This window comes from Poeciliopsis prolifica, unplaced genomic scaffold (assembly GCF_027474105.1).
Source record: "Poeciliopsis prolifica strain line A6 unplaced genomic scaffold, Auburn_PproV2 SCAFFOLD025, whole genome shotgun sequence".
In the NCBI taxonomy this organism is placed as follows: domain Eukaryota; kingdom Metazoa; phylum Chordata; class Actinopteri; order Cyprinodontiformes; family Poeciliidae; genus Poeciliopsis; species Poeciliopsis prolifica.
The window spans coordinates 5948348-5968135 of NW_026562400.1; the positions used below are offsets into that span (position 1 = coordinate 5948348).

Below are 19788 nucleotides of genomic sequence, written 5' to 3' on the forward strand. Positions count from 1 at the left end.
AGCTTAAAAGTACTAATACACAAGATCCAGTTAGATAAACTGATTGCAAGAAAACAACATTTAGGTTTAAGAAGATTCAGGAAACCGCTTCATTGAACATCACCTTTAACAGCAGCTCCAGCTCTCCCTTTTTATGTAGTTACCACCCTACAGGTACCGGGCAAGGAAACATACAAATGAGTCCATTAGAGTGTAAAAGTGACACTCAAGTCGAGTCAAGGAGCAAAGGAACCCATGCAGAGGTGTGTGGATGTCATGCATGCCTGAGCACAGCAAGCCAGCAAAGTGACAGGTTGGGAATCAGCAGGTAATTAGCACAAGTCAGTGACATTTTCATCCTGTAAAGTGGACCAGTGGAAAATCATAGAATAATGTAAGGACAATTTGACAATGAAATTTAATTTGTTTTAATTTAATAGTGTTTCAAAAGTGCAGCACTTTGTAGTTTAGCTACAAAGGAGATTTGGGGTGAAAAAAAAAGCCACATTAAAACTGGGACGACTAGGAATCCTGTGACACAAAACGGGCTCCAGCCGAAATCCAATTTCACGCTTTAATAATTTTTTGAGCCGTTTTATAAATATCCACTCATGAGATACTTTTTTCCCCCATGTAGTATCCCTTGCCACATATTACTTTCCTAAGTGCAGTCAATAAGTAGCCTTCAAGTTTGTTTGTTTTTGTAACAAAGGGGTATGAATGTGTTTATAAGTGCTGTGCTCATGTTTGGAGTACAGCACTTAAATTTAACTGCACACAGATTTGCTGGAGCATTATCAGCATTTTCAGCAGGTAGATCTTTTATTTGTGTTTTAGAGACCAAAGGCCTTTCAAAAACACAATGACATAATCTGAAGCCCTGAAGCTATTTATTGTACTGATCTAATTTCTGTTAGTCTGATTATAGATATTACCAGAACAGTATTCACTTTTGAAAATTCCCCAGTTGTGAGAAATCCGTTTAGAAGTTTTTTTTACAGAAAGAACTCGGAAGGAAATTATCCATGTTGTTCGAATTTTGCTTTTAACTATTATATTTATAACATATTTCTATGAACCATGCCATGTCTTGTTATGTTTGATGTGTGTTAATACAAACAGAAAACTTGTCTCATTTCCAGGAATGCATGAAATTATGTTGATTTAAATCTTTTAGCAACAATAGTTTTACATTATTCATATAAAACTAGATTATGACCCAATTGCTTTGATTTAAAAACAGAGGCAGGAGTCATTGTTACAGCAAGCAGCATAAGGTACTGGTTAATAGAGCTGAAACCATAAATATATTTTATAGACTCAGGCAAACATTAAGAATAAACAGCAGCTAACATTAGAAGCAGACTTCAAAGAAACCTGAAGATCATTATGTTATGCGGCTGTTCTGATCTTAATGGAGTAACACACTGAATCTAAAGAGCTGATATCAGATGATTTCATATTAAAACTATCTGATCAACAGGTGGTGAACAGATAGCCATGCATAACTCTGCGCTCCGTGAAGATAAACAAAAACCCTGAACAGTCTGGGATTTTCTCCAGCATCTTAAAAAAGGACTTTAAACGGTTAAATGGCAAGACGTAAATTTTTTTAAATAATAGCTGTTTAAAATCTTTGTATAGCTTGATACCAGCAACAGCCTGATGCTCGTTTTAACCAGTAACAGACCTACCGTTGTGCTAGTGCACCTGATGTTCTTTTCATAGCATCCAGATATCTGTGCTGCTGTGCCAAGATACAGGGCAAAGCAAAAATATAGGGCAGCAGATGTAATATTTATGAAGCCACGAGCTGTTCTCTGAAGCAGCTCTACTCAAGCCAAGCATCATTTAGTAGAAAAGGAGTAATTGTACCATAAAAATATTTGTGAAATAAACTATAGCATGAAAGAAAGGATTGCTATAAAGGATTCTAAATCATACAAACTGCATAACAAAACATACTTGAAACATACTGAACATAGTGAAAACAGAGTCTAGGAGTAAAACAGTGCAAAGGAAACAGGAAAGAGTTCCTCTTTTCTTCCTGAGTAGGAAGAAGAGGAACTCAGGGAAACACACAACGAATCTGCTTCTCATTTGGGATGGAGCATGGGACAAATGAACTACCTCATCGCTTACTTCCAACACATCACCCCTCGCACCCGGTTGTGTTCATTAGTTTCCAAAAGAATGACGTAAGAGAGCCAGGGGCTCAGACGCGCAGAGGAAGCGCAGAGTAAACAAGCAGCAGCACTGAGCCACACTGAACTCTGAGCCACTGTTTTCAGACCAAAGGTTTGAGTAATGATTACAAGTGGAAAAAGCATTAAAAGATAGAAATTGATAGGAGTCATCACTGAGAAAAGAAAGCTACAAACTGTATTGAACTGTCTTAGTTCTATACAGTGTTTTCACACCCAAGAATAAAGCTACATGACATTAAAATCAAAATAATGTGAGAATAAAGTCTTAATATTACCAGAATAAAGTCATAATATTGAGATTGACGTAGTAATTTTAATGGAACTTCAGCACAAAAAAAGCAAAAATCAAATGATCCTTGTTTTTGTTTTTTTTATCAAAACAATTTTCTCCGAATTTTAAAATGTTCTCGTAAAATTATATCTTTATTCTGCTAACACTATGACTATATTCTTGTAATCACCACAGAGATAAATTAAAATCGCATCTGGCATAAAAAAAAAAAATCAGATTTTATTTTTAGCAAGATCACCTAGACCTACTGTCTAGCCATTATTTAAAATATCTTAAGAAATACAGTTTTAATCAATTGCTTTTGTCAGTATATGATCAAAAATATACAAGATTAACATTTATCAATTACTACCCAGCTAAGACCGATTAAACACAGAAAACAATCCACACTACAAGGCAGTAGCTTGTTCCTTTTTCAGTAATCTGATGGTGACTGATCCATTCAGGTAGGTGTGCATACTGGCTGACAGGACCAGCATTCCTTCACTGCTGTTCACCAGACCTATGAATACTAATGTTTGGACGAATGGCTGCAGCAGCTTTCTTCTCATCACCTGGCCCGGACCCATGACAATGCCAGGCATTTAGCCGCTGCTCTCCTCTGAGCCAGTGTGTGTGTGTGTGCCAAAGACACTGTGCTGATGAAAGGATCTGCTTATCTGATCTAGCAGCAGCTCTCTACAGACCCAGCATCTTCTGCTGCCAGGGAACATGCCCCAACAAACACCAAGACCCAACCTAGATGGCATGTCTATTTTGGAGGAAAACTGAGTCAAGGTGCAGAATATACAAGCTGTGCTCAATGACATCAGAAGACGAGGGGGATTTCTAGGTCACGGATGCTGCCACATCAACTGGAAGTGATGTAAACGTTGTTTCAAGAGGTTGGGAAGACTATTTGATTTGTGTTTTACTGGATTTTTACTTAAAGTATGGGACAACTCAGTTTCATTCATCCTGTTTGTTCTTTATGCAAGTTGGCTTGCTTTGGCCCAAACCAAAACACCAACCTGAATGAAAATACCAAAAGTTTAGAGCACCTTCACCATATTCTGTGAAACGAAATTGGAACCTGGACGAAACAAAAACCTTAACCCAAAAGTGCTTATCTTAGAAACATAACATATAGCTGCACAAGTAAATGTTAGAGACTTCAGGTCAGTTACATGGTTTTATTCCACATCAGGATTTTGCATCATTTCATTTAAACCTTACCTATGACAAATGACAAAACTTCCAACTCAAATGCTGTTGCTTGTAGTAGTTTCTTTCAAGTTGATAAAACATTGTATATCAGAGCGGTGTGGTATTCAGAGGACGACTACGGTATAAAGCACATCATTTATAATATCCTGCCATCATAAGCAAAAAGACGGCAGCATGTTTGTCTCAGACTCTTTTTGGGAATAAATACACTAAAGCATTACCTGCTTTATACACTCAAGGACAACGTGGATATTTTCACAAACATACCTCAGGCTTCAATCTAAGCAGAACTCTTCACACCATACAATTACAACCAAGAGCCATCATTTGGAGGATTTTTGTGTCCCCACATAAAAACCCAGAGTTTATTTTCAGACAGCAACGTCACCTCATGGTTCTTTATGTCAGCTAGCTCCACTAATAGAAGAAAAAAAAGTAACTCCTGCAAAGTTGTAATTTTTTTAAAGCATTTATTTTGAAGAAGAAAAGAAACATGTGCAAGAAATGATCTGTTTACATGGTTGTAACATCGGATGCTTGGCCTTTAACTGAGGAGGAAGTGGTCTAATATTAGCAGATAGATCTGGTGACTGGAACTTTCAGATGACCAGAGAGCAGAAGAGGCACATCTTGGATATTATTCATCTCAATGGAGGTGGCAGAAACAAGCGACAATCCAAATCAAGACTTCCTTTTACCTCCACTTCCTCTATGTTCCAAGGAGGCAGCAAGGCAGCTGACTGCAAACTTCAGCAACACCATCAACACAAGAGATAAGGGGTGACCACAAAGACGCCTTCCAACAACTGCATGTGCCTTTTTTCATTTCAACAACTTGCTCATTTAACTTTGAATAACCTTCCAATTACCAAATGCATGTTTTAATGCTATTTCTAAAACATTATTAGCAGCTTTGACTAGTCAATCACTAGTAAAGTTCAAATGTGAACGCAAAGAGAAAGGTTATAGTTCTTCTTTTCAGCTCAGTGACTGAACCAACCTTCAGTGTTTGTCTTTCAGATTGCATTATGCTTTGCTGCACTGAATAAATATTGGCAGGATATAACTAGTCTGGTGGCCTCTAATATCACTGCAAGAATCTGTGACATTTGGCTTAATAAGCTTGCTAGCTGGAGAGCTTGCCAAGAGTGAAAGAAGAAATAAATTTCTCATAATAAGTGAAGTAAAAAACCTTAACTGCACACAGGCCAACACTGTAACCTCTATATATTCAGAAGGATTAACAGCAACATATGGAATACTGAAGGGTTTATTTGCAGAGTCCATGTTGAATTTGAGCTGCCAGGGTTAAAGTTCAAATGTGGGCCAGCTAACTTTAAAATGACCCATGTTTCCACCATAAAAGTATTCCTATTTGCCTCTTTCTTAAACTCAGGTTCGAACTTCTTCATTTCTTTAAGCAGGTATCACAATAGGACCACTTTTTAATAGAAACCACTTGCTACACCGTTTGTCTTCCAGCAGGCTGGGATCCACCTTCTATCCCTCTATGATAGGTCAACATCATGTTGGTGTGATTTACACCAGGTAGGTGTTATAGAATGGACTAGAACTGACATGACCCTTCGTCTATGTGGGGAGTTGAACTTCACAGCCTGCTCCTCAGAACATTTTTATCCTCTGGATAAATTTTTTTTGATGCAACTCTCTTAAACCTGGGTTATGTCACATTGTTTAAAAACTCTACATAGCAGTTTCTCTTTTAGAAAGAGACAATCATATAGAAAAATTGATAAATAAGAATCATGATATAACAGATAATCTGAATTAAATATTTTGGAAGATTTGCTTACTGAACAAATCTTTTAATTATTTAGATCATTTTTGGCTCCGAAAAGGAAATTTATGACAATGTATTTACACTCTTGACTTCTCAATCGGTTAAAACTACATAATCTAGTTTTTGTAAACAAACATGTCTTTTACATATTTGTTGAAACTGTTACTGTGCCTTGAGAGTATGAAACATAATCCATTAAAAAGAAAAAAAAAGAAAAACAGAGCTGCTGCTGCTCCCTCAGACACACACAGTGTGGCATCCTTTGTGCTTCTACTACAAGGTGATTACATTTGGGTACAAACAAGTCGTTTTTGCAAAATGAAACTTGAATTGACCAAAATCCTTATAACTGGTCAAAGCTTAAAAAAATAAATAAAAAACAGACACCATAAAGTTATGGTTGTATTTCAAAATTTTCCTTGTCAACATATTCAACTGAGTGCGACACAGTACAATGCAGCATAAACAACACTAGAACGTCACAGTCCACAAACTGTGCTGTGGATTCAAACCAAGGCCTCACTGCAACAGAGTTGGAGTGACTTCAATCAGTTTCTTTGCGACGGATGTTTCTGATCTTCTCACGTCTGTTTCTTTACAGCTTATACAGCTGAGCTCCACTTTGAAATCTGCTGATTCTGGGCTTTGCATCCATCTGCACAGCTGGGAACTAGAAACCCATTTGTAGATGAACACCACGCTATAGCTATGGTGACAATATGTAGGTTTTACAGGTACTTTATGAGCAGTTGTGATGTGTTCAATGTTAATCTAACAAAAACCTATTTGATCGTGCATGAAATGTGTTACATGTCATCCAGAAACATACTTCATCTTCTACACTTTAAAATGTAAAAGATGAATATGAAAAAATACATATTCTAAGCATTTTTTTATTCACATTTTTAATACAGTAATCCAAATTTTAAGCTCAATGTCAAGGAATGTTAATGCTACATGCCCAATGGCTTAAACCATACAACTCATATACACTGTAAAAGTTTAATCTGGCATGTATTAAACTGCTAGTTTTAGCTTACTTTTTAAGCCTCAATGCTAAACAAAGACTCATTTCTGTTGCTATAAGGATTTATAATTAGACCGTAAAACTAGGAGGGTCTGTGGGATCCAGACTATTATTTCTTTACAAAGAGATTCAAAGCTGCTCCAAAAATGGGACAATGTTGTATGCTTCCCCCCTCTCCGAATTACATAACTTCTGTGGCTGAAAAAGCATAGTTGACTGATCCTGTTTACAGCTAAAGCAGTTCTGACTGCTAAAGCTGGTGGATTCTCCCTCATTACAAAACAGACAAGGATTACACCATCATCCCTTTCTTTACTCTTCACCGTAAGGGTGGCGATGCGGGTTCAAAATCAAGTGAATTATTTTTTAACTAAAGCATTAATTTCTCAGAGGATGCTAAATACATAAGGGGAAAAAGTAGAGTCCCTGCTTGTCTTAGCTTGTCGTGCCTGGGTTACTCAGGTGATACACTTAAAAAGAGCAGGTTGTCATAAAAGCAGCAGAACAAAACATTTAGGGGAAAAAAGAGAACAGAAAAGAGAACAGAAAAAGATGGATTAGAAGATTTGGGGGAAAAAAATCCTTACAGTACATTTTCTCAGGTCTGGTGATGGAGCTTTCAACAGCTCAGGTTCAAGGACAAGCCTTTCAAAGGAGGAGATAAAATGAACAATCTTGTGGATAGGGAGGCCAAGCCCAACTATTTGGAAAAATCCAGGTGTTCTTGCTCAAGCATGTCTTATGTGATCAACACACAGCTAAGACAACAGTTTTCAGAAAACACATCTATGCTCTCCTTTGTCAAACGCTTAATGTTATAGCCGAGAAAGCTTCAAAAGGTTTACGATAAAATAAATTTACAAAGTATAAACAATGTCAGCTGTAGCATTGTGTCAACATATAATCATATCTCTTTCACATTTCCTTACATTAGAACCACAAATGTTACTGTTTATTTTGCTTTTATGTGACAAAAACTGTGATATCAAAGTGGTAGGAAAAGGATAAAATGTCAGTTTTCAAGTTTGATCTCAAAGTCTTAGTCTTGTGTCTGAACTTTGACTGGGCAATTCTGTAGCATGAATATGCTTTCTGAACTACTCCATGATCCTTCCAGAACTGATCTGTTTTCAGCTCAGTCCATCTTCATACAAACTCTAACCAGGTAGCCCATCTTTATAGGAATGAAGAAAAGCATACCTTCACTGTAATACTGCCACTACCATGTTTCACTATAGGGATCATGCAAGTCAAGATTTGAACAACTCATAACTGGCCTGTCAAAAGATTCTCAGTTTGCAGCTTCAGTGAGCAAAGTGCACAGAGAGATATTAAAAGCATGTAACCTAACATTACTTTAAACTTTTCCACAGCTTAATCTCGACAATGTCTACTGTGTTACTTAAATTCCATAAAAATGATTTCTTTTTTCTTTTTTTTTTTTGCAACAATTCTCTAACAAACCTCTCAGTGCTGGTTGTATTTTCCAAATTGGTCACTTTTGAAGACAACAGGCTGCAATGTATTTCATTTGAGGATATTAAAGTAAATGAGACTGATAAATGCATGACAAATTGTTAAGCCGTTACCTGTGCATTTTGAAAACAATGCTTTGTTCCACTACACAAGTAGTGGACAATTTGTGTTTGGCTTTCACAAAGACATTTAAATTTAGGGTTGTAATCTGACTGAATGTGAACAAGTTTATTAGGTAAAAAGTTTTATTTTAATACACTGCATCTTAAAACCTGGAAAACACATTGAACATTGATAAACATGACTGGCAAACTATACATTACATGAAACTGAAGGGTTAAAGTATCCTTCTCTCTGCTGTGAGTCAAATAATAAGATAAATGACCTTAAAGACTTTTAAGGTTTTATGTCTATTCAGAACTTTCACCATGCAGGCTGCCGTTCAGGATTCTCACATAACAGGGTGGAACATGTCTAACCTCCCACTTGATGCAAAGCCAAAACAAGCCAGCCTCCCACCATGAAGCCCCCCACCCGTCACCAGGAAGGAAGTCTTCTCGTTGTCTGTAGGAGGAGGTTGCATTGTGCTATTTCCAGAAGCAGGCAGCATCTCAGTGCTCAAATGCTTCAATCCAAACATCTGATGCCACCAAAAGAGCAGTTGTACTATGAAGAAAGAGTTCAAACTGGCAAGTATCCAGGGAATTTGCAACAACTGAATGAGGAGCATGACACTGGTCTGGACTGATGAACTAATCAAGAATTCAGAAACGCATTAAGAAATCTCAGGGAGCAGAGCAATCACTGCTTCAAATAAATCATACCAACTTCACTTGTTGTGCTGGTTGATCAGGTAAAAGTTGGAGTCCAGTTGACAAGTTACAAGGGCCGCTTAAATTATTTCACATTGTACTGCAGCACACTAAAACAGTGAAATAAAAAAAAATAAATAATTGTTATATACAATATCTTCACATTTAATGTAATAAATTCCAGATGACATAAATGCATTTTAATTGAAACATTCTTCACGAAATAAGTCACTGTGGCACTTCTGGCACTCCATACCTCTTGTCTCCACCTGTGCACAGCTGAATATGTAAAACATCCTCTGCACAGAGATGGAGCCCAGTCTGTAACTGCATCGTGTTAGTGGGGATCTAATCCTAACATAAGGAGGGGGATGGGATGGGACTGGTGAGATTACCTCATCTACAGCAAATTGTGTTATTATAACCTCCATGGCTTTCTGCGCAATGAATGGAGAACCACACGAAGCGGTTAAAGGGCTGAGAAGGACGGTGTGTTGCTTAGGGTAACTGCTGTTTTATATTAAAAAGTATCAATGTTAAAACATTTTTGCTCAAAAATGTTGGTCCTTATGTTGCGCTAGCATGACACCCCAATGAGTTAGCATTTATAAATGACGTTTAACAGGTTTATTTTCGACCAAAGCGTTTTGTTGATCTTATCTCTGAACCTCTATAACTTTAAATTTCCTCTCAGTGTGGAAATGTGGGTGAATGACAAAGCAGTCACCGAATCGTTCAAACTGACCAAATTCCAGCCCGTGAGGAAAGACTTACGTGTTGCTCCAGGGAGAGTCTTTTCCTCCATTTTCAGTACCACTTCCCTCCGTTTCTGTCCTTTTGTTCGCTCAGACCTGAGAGTTTCGGCTCTTCCTCCCCGGCAGTCCTCTCATTCCTCAGGCAGAAACCCGGAGGAGGGGGAAACTTGGTCGAGTCTCTGCACTTGTTAAAAAAAAAAAAAAGCCAGGAAATCCTCTCCCAATGAGCCCAGAAAGATGATAAACACTCTGAACGCGTCTGTAGTTGAACACTGGTAATTGAGTCTGCTGCTGAGACTGAAAATAGCGTCCTCCGAGGGAATCTGGGGGAATAAAAACAGGAGGAGGTGAGAGAAGTCCCCCAGTCCAAGACAACCGCACAGCTGATGCGCCGCTCGCTGTGATCTCTCTGCGCCTCACGTCGGACTTTACCATTATCAAACAGAGGGGAGTCCGCTGCTTTTACATGACATTTATTAAACATATACCATGTTTTTATTTCTTTGTAAAACACAAATCGCACACATACTCGTTATATGTGTCCTAAATATTGCATAAAGGCGCATCTAAATGAGAATAAGTCCATTGCTTTCTAATTTAAAGAAACATCACATCCCCCCACGGTTCAGTTTGGCATTTTCGCCTAAAAATCTTCGCGAAGTTTTGGAGCATTTTCTACTACATTCTTGCGTATGCTGAATTATTTGCGTACGCACAAAAAACGGATGAAACTGTGAAGCTGCACATGTGGAATTTAAGCAAATTATGCTCACCACTTATGCAACTGTAAATTCATACAGAAATGAGAAGAAAGAGCAAAGGTGCAACAATGTCCTGTTAGATATGTTTATTCACATAATACCAGAAAATAGATGCTTTAGAGAATTATTTTCCAAAGAAGAATTGGCATACATTTTAGTCTCTAGATTTAGTGAGGGCATCAAGATTATTTCATTCGTGAAAAATGTTTGAAAACCATGTATCATTTTCTTTGCATTTCACAAATACACACTCCGTTGTGTTGGTCTAGCACAGAAAATCCAAGTTAAAAACACTGAAGTGTGTGAGTTTGTTGCAAAATGTTTTTGCAAAGTAACAACAATGCGAAAACTGAAACTAGAACCTGGTTGTAATTAAAAGGAAGCCAGAGAAGGAATTTTATGGGTCACATGGATGACTTGGCAGGTTTTTATTGTTTGATGTGTTTTCGACACCTGGTGCTCATGTTGTGTTGGTTCATTAAGTCTTTTTCTCTATTAAGGTGAATAAAATCACTTCCAAAAGCTCTACCCTTTCAACTGATCTGTGTTACGTAATAGAAGACCAGCGTCTCCTCTCATCTGCCACCTGTGGATCACTCAGAGCATCTGCCTGGGTGAATGGGGGCAGGGCCAGAGGCGCCTCGGCACGCTTGAGAGGGGACACCCTATCTAAAGGATACTGGTTGGGTCCTTTTGTGCAGCTGCTGAGTCGCGCTCACCCAAACCCCCACGAGCCACCTGTTGTTGCAACTGGACTGTGGAAGATAGCTGAGGTTTCTTGGGGGTTGGGTGAGTTTTGGGGTGTGTGCCTGACTGGTTTTAAAGTAAAAAATTATTTTAAAGCATGTTTTTGTCTCAGGGTTTCCCTCAACTTGTAATCACATGTCTGTCAATTGAATCAGAAAATCACATCATAAGATTATCATAGAAGATTCCAGTGTCATTGATATATTACTATATTTAGTAATAGAGAAATAAAGTATGGAAATACAAAGATGCATAAATAATCTGTTCTTTCCCCATCATTTCCTAGACCAGGAAACTACTTTAATCATATTTCCTACTTTTCAAGAATTCATAGAAACTCTGTGGTATTAAGTATTACAACCTGGCCCTGAACATTCAACAGTAAAGCTTTCTATCATCAGTCTGATAGGAAAATTAAAGGGCACAGGAAGAAAGCATGCCTTAGTCAGGAAGCATGCCCTAGGTTAAATAATCTTCTTTAATGAGGCATCCAAAGTGTGAAGCATGCAAAGCAGCAGATGTTTTTTGGGTCCCTAATTCTCTTAGGGACCCAAATTCTCTTTAGATGTGTAGAAATGTTGCATGACCTTAGAAAATTTAGTAAACTGGTATTAGCATTGGTCACTGAGCTTTTATGCTCTTTCCTCTACTGGCTTTTGCTTTAAATTAGGTGTTTTCAATTCTTAAAAGCACTGTGTATCTGGGGCTTTTCACTGCTTGTTGGAAGAGCCTCTCCATCTCTTCCCAACCAAAATAAGTCTGTGATCTTATGGTCTCTAAAAATAAGTGAGTAAACAGAAAACATTAAATAGGGAATGAAGATATCAATGTCCAGAAGATATCTTGAAAAGAAGGAATAAGGCTGAAGAGTCAGTGAAAGAACCCTGGAGAAGATTTAACTGAATGAGAGAATTAAGATATTGTTGAGAAAGCGAGATATTTTCCACCTGTTGCTCATTGTTAACCCCATGGAGCTCTCCTGACCTCTCCTCTGACCTCTCCTCTGACCCAGTGCATCAAGCAGCAGATTTTGACGATAAAAATGAGCACGTTTTTTCTCTTTCTGTACAAATTTTCAAATTACCAAATAAACAAAATTTTTAAAAAATGAGAAAGTTTTATAACTTCAAACTCTTACAAAACAGAAATGAGCAGTTTCAATACCAAAATATCTGTTACACTCAATATTTTATGATTAGTTGTCAACCTCTTTAGTTCTAATTAACTAAAACAATTTCCAAATGAATATATGACTTTTTTAAATGTGATCTAATATGAAAAAAAAACTACTGATTAAACTAATTTTAATCAAATCGTGATCATTATATCTAAGAAAAGTGGTGTACTGATTAAGTTATATGTATGGTTCCTCTTAGTAATGTGGGATAAATTTGCTGATGATACTCAGGACATGAACTACAAAGACTGATTTATTCAATCAGTAAATTAAACCACACAAAGGCAAAAAAAACTTGGATGACTTTTAAGATTCATACTTTAAACAAAGACAAGATATTGTCATCTTTGGACCAGAGTATCTGAACAACAGAATCAAAATCTGAAATAAAATTAGAATCAGGATCAACTTTATTGGCCCAGATTGTGTGCCCAAAAGTTCTGATGTAAGAGATGATGCTTTTCTTTGTTAGTCACTATTATATGCAGAATATAATTTTAAGTTCTCCTGCAAACATAAAAGCTCTTAATATTGAAGTTCCAATATATTAGACCTCTAACTGTGTTCCTAACACAACATTTCACTCACAGGCTTACTGGTAGTTTCTACAGTCTCTAAATGTAGAGTGTGAGGCAGATCTTTCATTTTCAGGCTCCTTTTCATTGGAACCAGTCTTAAGACAGACTACTTTTAAGACTAGGTTAAAAAAGTTCCTTTTTTTAGCTTGTAGTTAGAGTGGCTTAGGTTTTTCTGATCCATTTCCATACTGAGCTTTGACTAGTGGAGGATATACTGACCAATTTTTCCAACTACATCACATTCTCATACTAGTCTACATTTCTTCATCTCTTTGTAATAATTGCTGCCATTAACTTAATCTTCTTCTGGCTCAATGTTTCTGGTATCTAAAAGTTCATTTCTTCCAATAAGTCACTCAGGAAGATGTAGCTGAGTGAATGTAACGAGTTACTACCCGCCTCTGACAATCAATCGAAAAATAACAGACTTATCTCAGGCCACAGCCAGTAGTGCCCTCACCAGTCAGTTTGCAGGTCAGCTGCTGTGAATGGCGAGGCTGACGCTCATCCTGGTAATGAAATAACAATAGCTGGAATGTTTAGAATCTCCCTGGACCGCTGACCCAGACTATGGTATAGATAACTGAACACACAATCTTTTCCCTTGAGCAAATTTTGCATGTTGAGCAGCATGAACAGCATGAACAGCATGAACAGCATGAACAGCGTACTGGATCAGGAAAGAATGAACAAAAAATGACTTCTATTTTCAGTTCCTGGATGATGTAATCTTTCTGGCTGAAATGTTTGTGTGCACTTGCAAGGTCCATCATTTCTCATTGCAAATTACAAAGCAATTTTAGGGTGTTTGGCTTCTGCCAACAAGGTGACAAGTCGTCAACAACAACTGTAGAAAAGCCCAAAGATTCACATGATTTTTTGACTGTAATATTATTTGTTTTCTGATGTTTAAATAAGTAAAAGTAGTCATATTCTAATGTTATTCAAAATCAATTTGCGTAAAGGCATATTTTCCATGTTTTTTTTAACTAGAAGTGTTGACTTTCTGATAACCTTTATGTTTCAATTGGGCAGTATGGGGATTGAACCCATGACCTCAGCGTTATTAGCACCACTCTCTGACTAGCTGAGCTAATCGTCCATACACAATATTGAGTTTTCATTGATTTAAAAAAAAAACAACAACTTATATGCCTAATAGTTTACTTTCCAGTGCCAATTTTGTTCTCCAACCTTATTTTATTTTGAAGTGTTGTTTTTCTGAAAGCCTTAGGATTTAAATTGGCCAGTACAGGGCTTGAACCCATGACCACCACACTCTGACCAATTGAGCTAACTTACCATATATAAGAATGAGTTTTCATCGATTTTAAGTTTCAAGATCCAAGTCCTGCTTTTTATTGTGTCTGCAAGTGCTGTTGCAAAGATGATTAGAGAAATAATGTGGGACAGAGGTGTATTTCTGTGCTGGCTGAACAGATTGAATCCCAATAAAATATATTGAAAATGTTGGTCATGACGTGGCAAAAAGTGAAACAGTCCAAGCATGTCCAGCACCATTTATAATTAGATTTCATTGTTTTGAATGAAGAAATCGAAGTCAGAAACAGAAATCTTTTCATCTTCAGGAGATGGTACATCGGAACCAATTTATGTATCATCAAGGAATAAATAAACATTTCAATAAAGCAAATGAGTTTCAGGGAAAAGCAAGCAAACTGCATTCCAAACAACAGCAGCAACCCATAGCTCTGCAAAATCAAAATTTTCCTTTAGACTTAAGGGTAAGCTTCTGTTGATTTATTTATTAAATCATCTCCCCCAAAAACTATACTGGCATAAAAAGGCATAGTTTCAAAATAGAATACAATGACTAATGTTTACATGGAACAAAAATAAATAAATAAATAAATAAATAAAAAATTTTTGACAACAGGTGGCATTACCAGGAGTTCATTTTGCAGTCAGTAATGAAGAGTGCGATTCCTCTGCAGTCTGTCTCAAATAGCAGAGTCTTGTAAGCCATGATGTAATCTTTCTGAATTGTGCTATCAGTAAGAAAACAGGGCCAAAAACACGTGGCGTCGGTTCCTATCGCCGCTAACCCCCCAGGGCCTCTCACTATTTTCCTTTTTCCCTGGACTCTTTCTCCCTCTTCCTCCCCCAACCCATCCTCCTCCCTTCTGCTCTGTCGCACTCTCTGTTTATAAGTGCATGAATTGCTCTGTTTTTACAACTCCCAGCCCACTACCAACCCCACTACTGCCTCAAGAATAGATGCCCCCACAACCCCCACTCTATCCTTATGGGCTTTCATTTCCATGACAACTCACAATAAAAGGAGAGGGAAATAGCAGAGACAGAAAAAATAGAATGAGAGGGTGGTAGTGGTATGCCTTGACCTTTCATTGGATATGTAGAAAGGGAACCCTTCACTTCATCTCATTAAGTTTTACTGAGCTTAAACTGACCAGTCACAAGAGCATCAGCAGCAGGAATCCAGACTTGTCAAGGGAAAGTGGAAAATGAACAACACTAATTAATCTAACTAAATAAAACGCTTGGCAGAAATAATAAAGAGCAGAAATGTCAAAGATAGAGAACTGATGAAACTAGTTTCATTAGGTTAAATTTAACCAATGCTGCATGAATTGGTTTGATTTCTAGTCTTGGTTCCTTTCTCATTTTCTCCCAGTCCATATATGGGCTATCTCTATGTACTCCAGCTTCCACTCACAGTCCAAAAATATTCATATTAATTTCTTAATCTAAACTGTAATTAGGACTGAGTGTGTGTGCACAACTTTGTATTTTCTGTAATGTCTGCCTGGTGGCTAATTGAAGACATAGACTCTTAAAAGAACATATATGTATTCGTTTTCTTAATCATGTCTGGTGAGGTCTAAAGGTTGATTTCTCTGCTGCAGAAATCATTGATTTTGTGGCACATGACCGATGAGTGGCTTCACAACAACAGAGATTACAGCTAAAAAGGCTTTCGGGTCAAAAACCAGTCGCTTTGTAACACATAAACATGGTAATATACAGACAAAACTGTACACGGGATTATTTTTTAATTCAAGATCATAGATTACATAATTCTACGTAGAACTGGAGAAGTTCTGTCCCACTGGAATAGTCGTATAACATGAAAGGTAGACAGCAGTTACGCTATTTCTTTAAGCGACACAATTTCGTTAGTAATGTTAAAGGAAATAGTGTCTGCTCACAAGATATAGTTTTGCAAGCCAAATGCAAAACTACTGAAAGACAAATAAAACAATTGCCTTTCAGTTTATTGCTTGTAAAAGAATTCCTTGGATCCCCAAAAGCAATAAAGATAACTTATAAACTCTCCTGTGAAATCCAAACAGCACTACACAACTTAACCTCAAAGAAACATGAGAACATGAAAATAATTCACACATAAAATAATTTAAAAAGTATTTCAAACATTGTCTTTAGATACAGATCTACTTCCAATACATTGATGTATTGAAAGTAGCTATTAGCAGCAACTAGTTCTGTAACAACAATTGCACTGATAACATGTCATGTGATCATATTGCTTTCGTTTATGTTTCTGTAAAAGAAAATGAATGGCAGGAATGTCTGTCTTTCAGGTTACAATTGTTACCTCTGGAAGGTAACGTCTGAACTCCTGCAGTGCTGGCCCCAAGGCGTAGGCAAACTAAAGTGCTGCAGAGGGACCCCAAACCACCAGGGGACTCCCACAAACACATAAATTCTCAGAGTTACACTGAACTATGGTCAAAATTATTATGTCTGTGAAATGTTTTTGAATAGGCATTAAAATTTGCTTCAAACATTATTCGTTTACAAGTCATAAGAAATTTTGAATGAATTACAATTTATAATCCTAATTCATTTAGGATTTTGAAGAACTGATACGTGTAAATAAATACACAGAGGAAAACATTAATAGCTGTACTAACTCAACTTAACATCGTTACTTTAATCATGTCTATATTGGAGTACCAGTACTGGAGTACCATATCATTAATCTATAGATAAATAAAAAGGATTCTCTCTTTCTGGACTGAAATGTTATACTTCAGACCAAATGAAAAGGTAAGTAAACTAGCTTACAAGGCTTTAACTCAAAGACAAGCTTTTGAGTTAAAGCCTTGTCTTTAACTCAAAGGTCATGCAAGACAAAAGCAGTGAGTCCCCCGCTTAATCTTTATTTTATGGTGATTTGTAATGTCTAGAGAGGAGAGGAAGTTGTTTAAGAGTAGTACCTGGAGATCAAACAGACTGTTGGCATATACAGGAGTTTTATTGCACTCTGTGCTGGGCTCCGGCTGTTATTTAGGAAACGTGTAACTGGCGACTTGTGATGTAACTATGACTTAGTAAATTGTTGAAAATGGGACAGCATTCAAGTAGACATTATAATTCAGGTTTGATTCAACCAAATGTGTTACCATTTTGTTCATAAGCATAGGGACTTCCTTTTCTAAGAACAACTGTGGGACTAGAAAATGCATAATGTATACATATTAGATTAAACTAATACACTTATAACAAGAAACAAATATGAGTTGACAGCTCTTTCCAGCATTACTGCAGTAGGCTCAGTGACTCAGTTATTTTTGTAGACAAGCATCAGCAGCTAATTTAGTCACCCTACCCCATAGAAACCTCTCCCAAAAAAGACCCTACAGACAAAATAATTAATTCTAATTTCAACATGTAGAAATCTGACAACAGAGCGTGTTTTATGCTGCTTTGAGCCATAGGCAGCAAGAACTTATGCTTGTTCATCTTCCATTTTTCTTATCAAACATAAATGCAGATAAGAAGCCACTGCAGTGAGTGGAGTTGATGATTCCAAACTGAATTTGGATGGCAGCATCTAAGTATTATTATTTTTTCCCCGACACCCTCCAAGGACACAAGGGGCATGATGTCTGACATGATTTATGGCGACACCTCCTGATTCGTTCAGGAACATAAACTACTAAATGTGAGAATTAAAGCTGTGCTTCAAGGTGAAGGTGAGATGGGATTTTAGATGTTTTGCAAATAAATCAGCAAAGCATGACTAGCCTCAGAAGGGAAAACAGCCATTTTATACTATTAAAGGCCTACGATCACATAAGGAATCCTGCATGATAATATAATGTCTAATTAATTTGATTTATTTGGATCGGTATAACATTACTCTTGTCATATGTCCCCCCCAACCTATCTTAAGTATTTCAAACTCTTGAGTATGTGTACAAACGAAGAGCTCTCCAGTTACTCCTTCATCTGTTTTCACCCTCATGTATTGGTCCAGTGTGTAGCTCAGTTGACAGATAAAATTAGCTGGAATAAGCTTTCTCCATAGGGTGAGCAATTTCTGTCTTCGATGTGTCCTTGCCCCACATAATCTTAGTTAAATGGCAGAATAGTCTTTTTGGCTTCCTACCAACTTTTGCAATAACATGCTAATGACCAATTCATTCAAATCAGGTGTTTTCATGCAGGGAGCCATCTAAAACAAGCAGAGCAGCAGCCCTCCAGGACTGGAGTCACTCACCCATGAGACAGTGTAATAAGCACCGTCATCTGCAGGGAGTTTGGAGTAGAGTCCTGTTTCTCCCACCAAATGCTACCAGATTACATTTCAATAAACAAAAAATGACTGGTGACATTGAAGTTGGTCTCTGACTCCCATCTTGTGATTTAGGTCTGAATTAAAGGCTTAATTTAATGTTTTTAGGAGTCTGGACTGTATTTGATAATATGTGCTCTTCAAAGCTGCACATAGCTGGTCAGAGGGAATTATTCTCCAAAAAACAAGAGAAAAAATAATTGAAACCTTGAAACAGAAACAATACACTTTTCTTAGCACGAAGACCACCTTAGACGGAGACAAGCATTAAAAGAGCAATGTATAACTGGTCAGATGCAGAATTTGTTATTCTACTATGACAAAATACTTTAATCTATTTTCGGTAACACTTTATTTAACGGGGTGTGCATAAGACTGACATGACAGTCATGTACATGACAAAATCTGTCATGAGCATGAAAGAGTCTTTATGAATGTCTAACTGTTGTCACAAAGTGTCATTTGGTAAATAATGACACTTTTAATGCAAAGTTGCTTTAAAAGTCCAAACTTTGCATAACTTTGTAAATAATGACAATTTAATGTAAAGATGGCACTTTTAATGGACATTTTTCCATGCAACTTTGCATTAAAAGTCTGATTACCTACAGAATGACACTTCATGATAATTCATAAAGATTCCTTCATATTCATGACAGTGTCATGTCAATCTTATGCACACCCTGTCAAATAAAGTGTTATCCTATTTTCTCACAAATGTATTTAAAATCTATAACTATGCAATATATCCATGCGTTTGTCTAGCCATCTATACTAATCTATGACATGTCAGATGTTATAGTTTCTTGTTATATATAGTTTTTTTGTTCTTAGTGTTTTGGAGAAGCAACATTATAATTTTTTTTCTTTTGTGATCTAAGTTATGTTAACCTCCCTCAACTTTGCTTCAGAATGTCCTTTTTTTCTACAACACATTTTATTCCACTCATTTTTTCATTAATCATCTTGGATGCAGCACATTGTGAACATTCAGCAATAGCCTTTTGTGGTTTGCCCTCCATGCAGAGGGCGTGAAAGATTGTCTGTTGGAGGAATGCAAAGTCTGAAGTCTTCCCCATGGTTGAATCAGCCATTCCATTATATTTATGTAAAAATAAAATTACATTGTGTCTGTTTCTAGAAAAGGAACATAGTACATAGATGGCAGTCACCAAAGCTCTTTTTTGAAATACAAGGAAGCATCATGTAATAAATCAGATGCTTTGTTTTATTTATTCTTCAGTTTTGGAGAGAAAAACCTTTTGGTTATACAAAGGTTTCCAGCAGCCATCAACTACTAAAATTCTCAAACTGGTCTTTTGCATCCAAGAGGTTTTGTAAATATGTTGCTCTGTTCTCCCAATGATGCAGAAACTATACTTTCAT

The 19788-nt window shown here is 37.0% G+C and overlaps 1 protein-coding gene across 4 annotated transcripts in view; it reads right to left on the reverse strand.

Moving 5' to 3' along the window:
- Positions 1-9950, reverse strand: part of map7d1a (MAP7 domain containing 1a) — a 39024-nt gene extending 29074 nt beyond the window's left edge. For all 4 annotated transcript variants that reach the window (XM_055047172.1, XM_055047170.1, XM_055047171.1 and 1 more), the window contains exon 1: positions 9575-9950. In XM_055047172.1, the coding sequence (XP_054903147.1) occupies positions 9575-9605 (31 nt within the window). In that variant the 5' untranslated portion in view covers positions 9606-9950. The remainder of the gene's footprint in view (positions 1-9574) is intronic.
- Positions 9951-19788: the final 9838 nt, after the last annotated feature.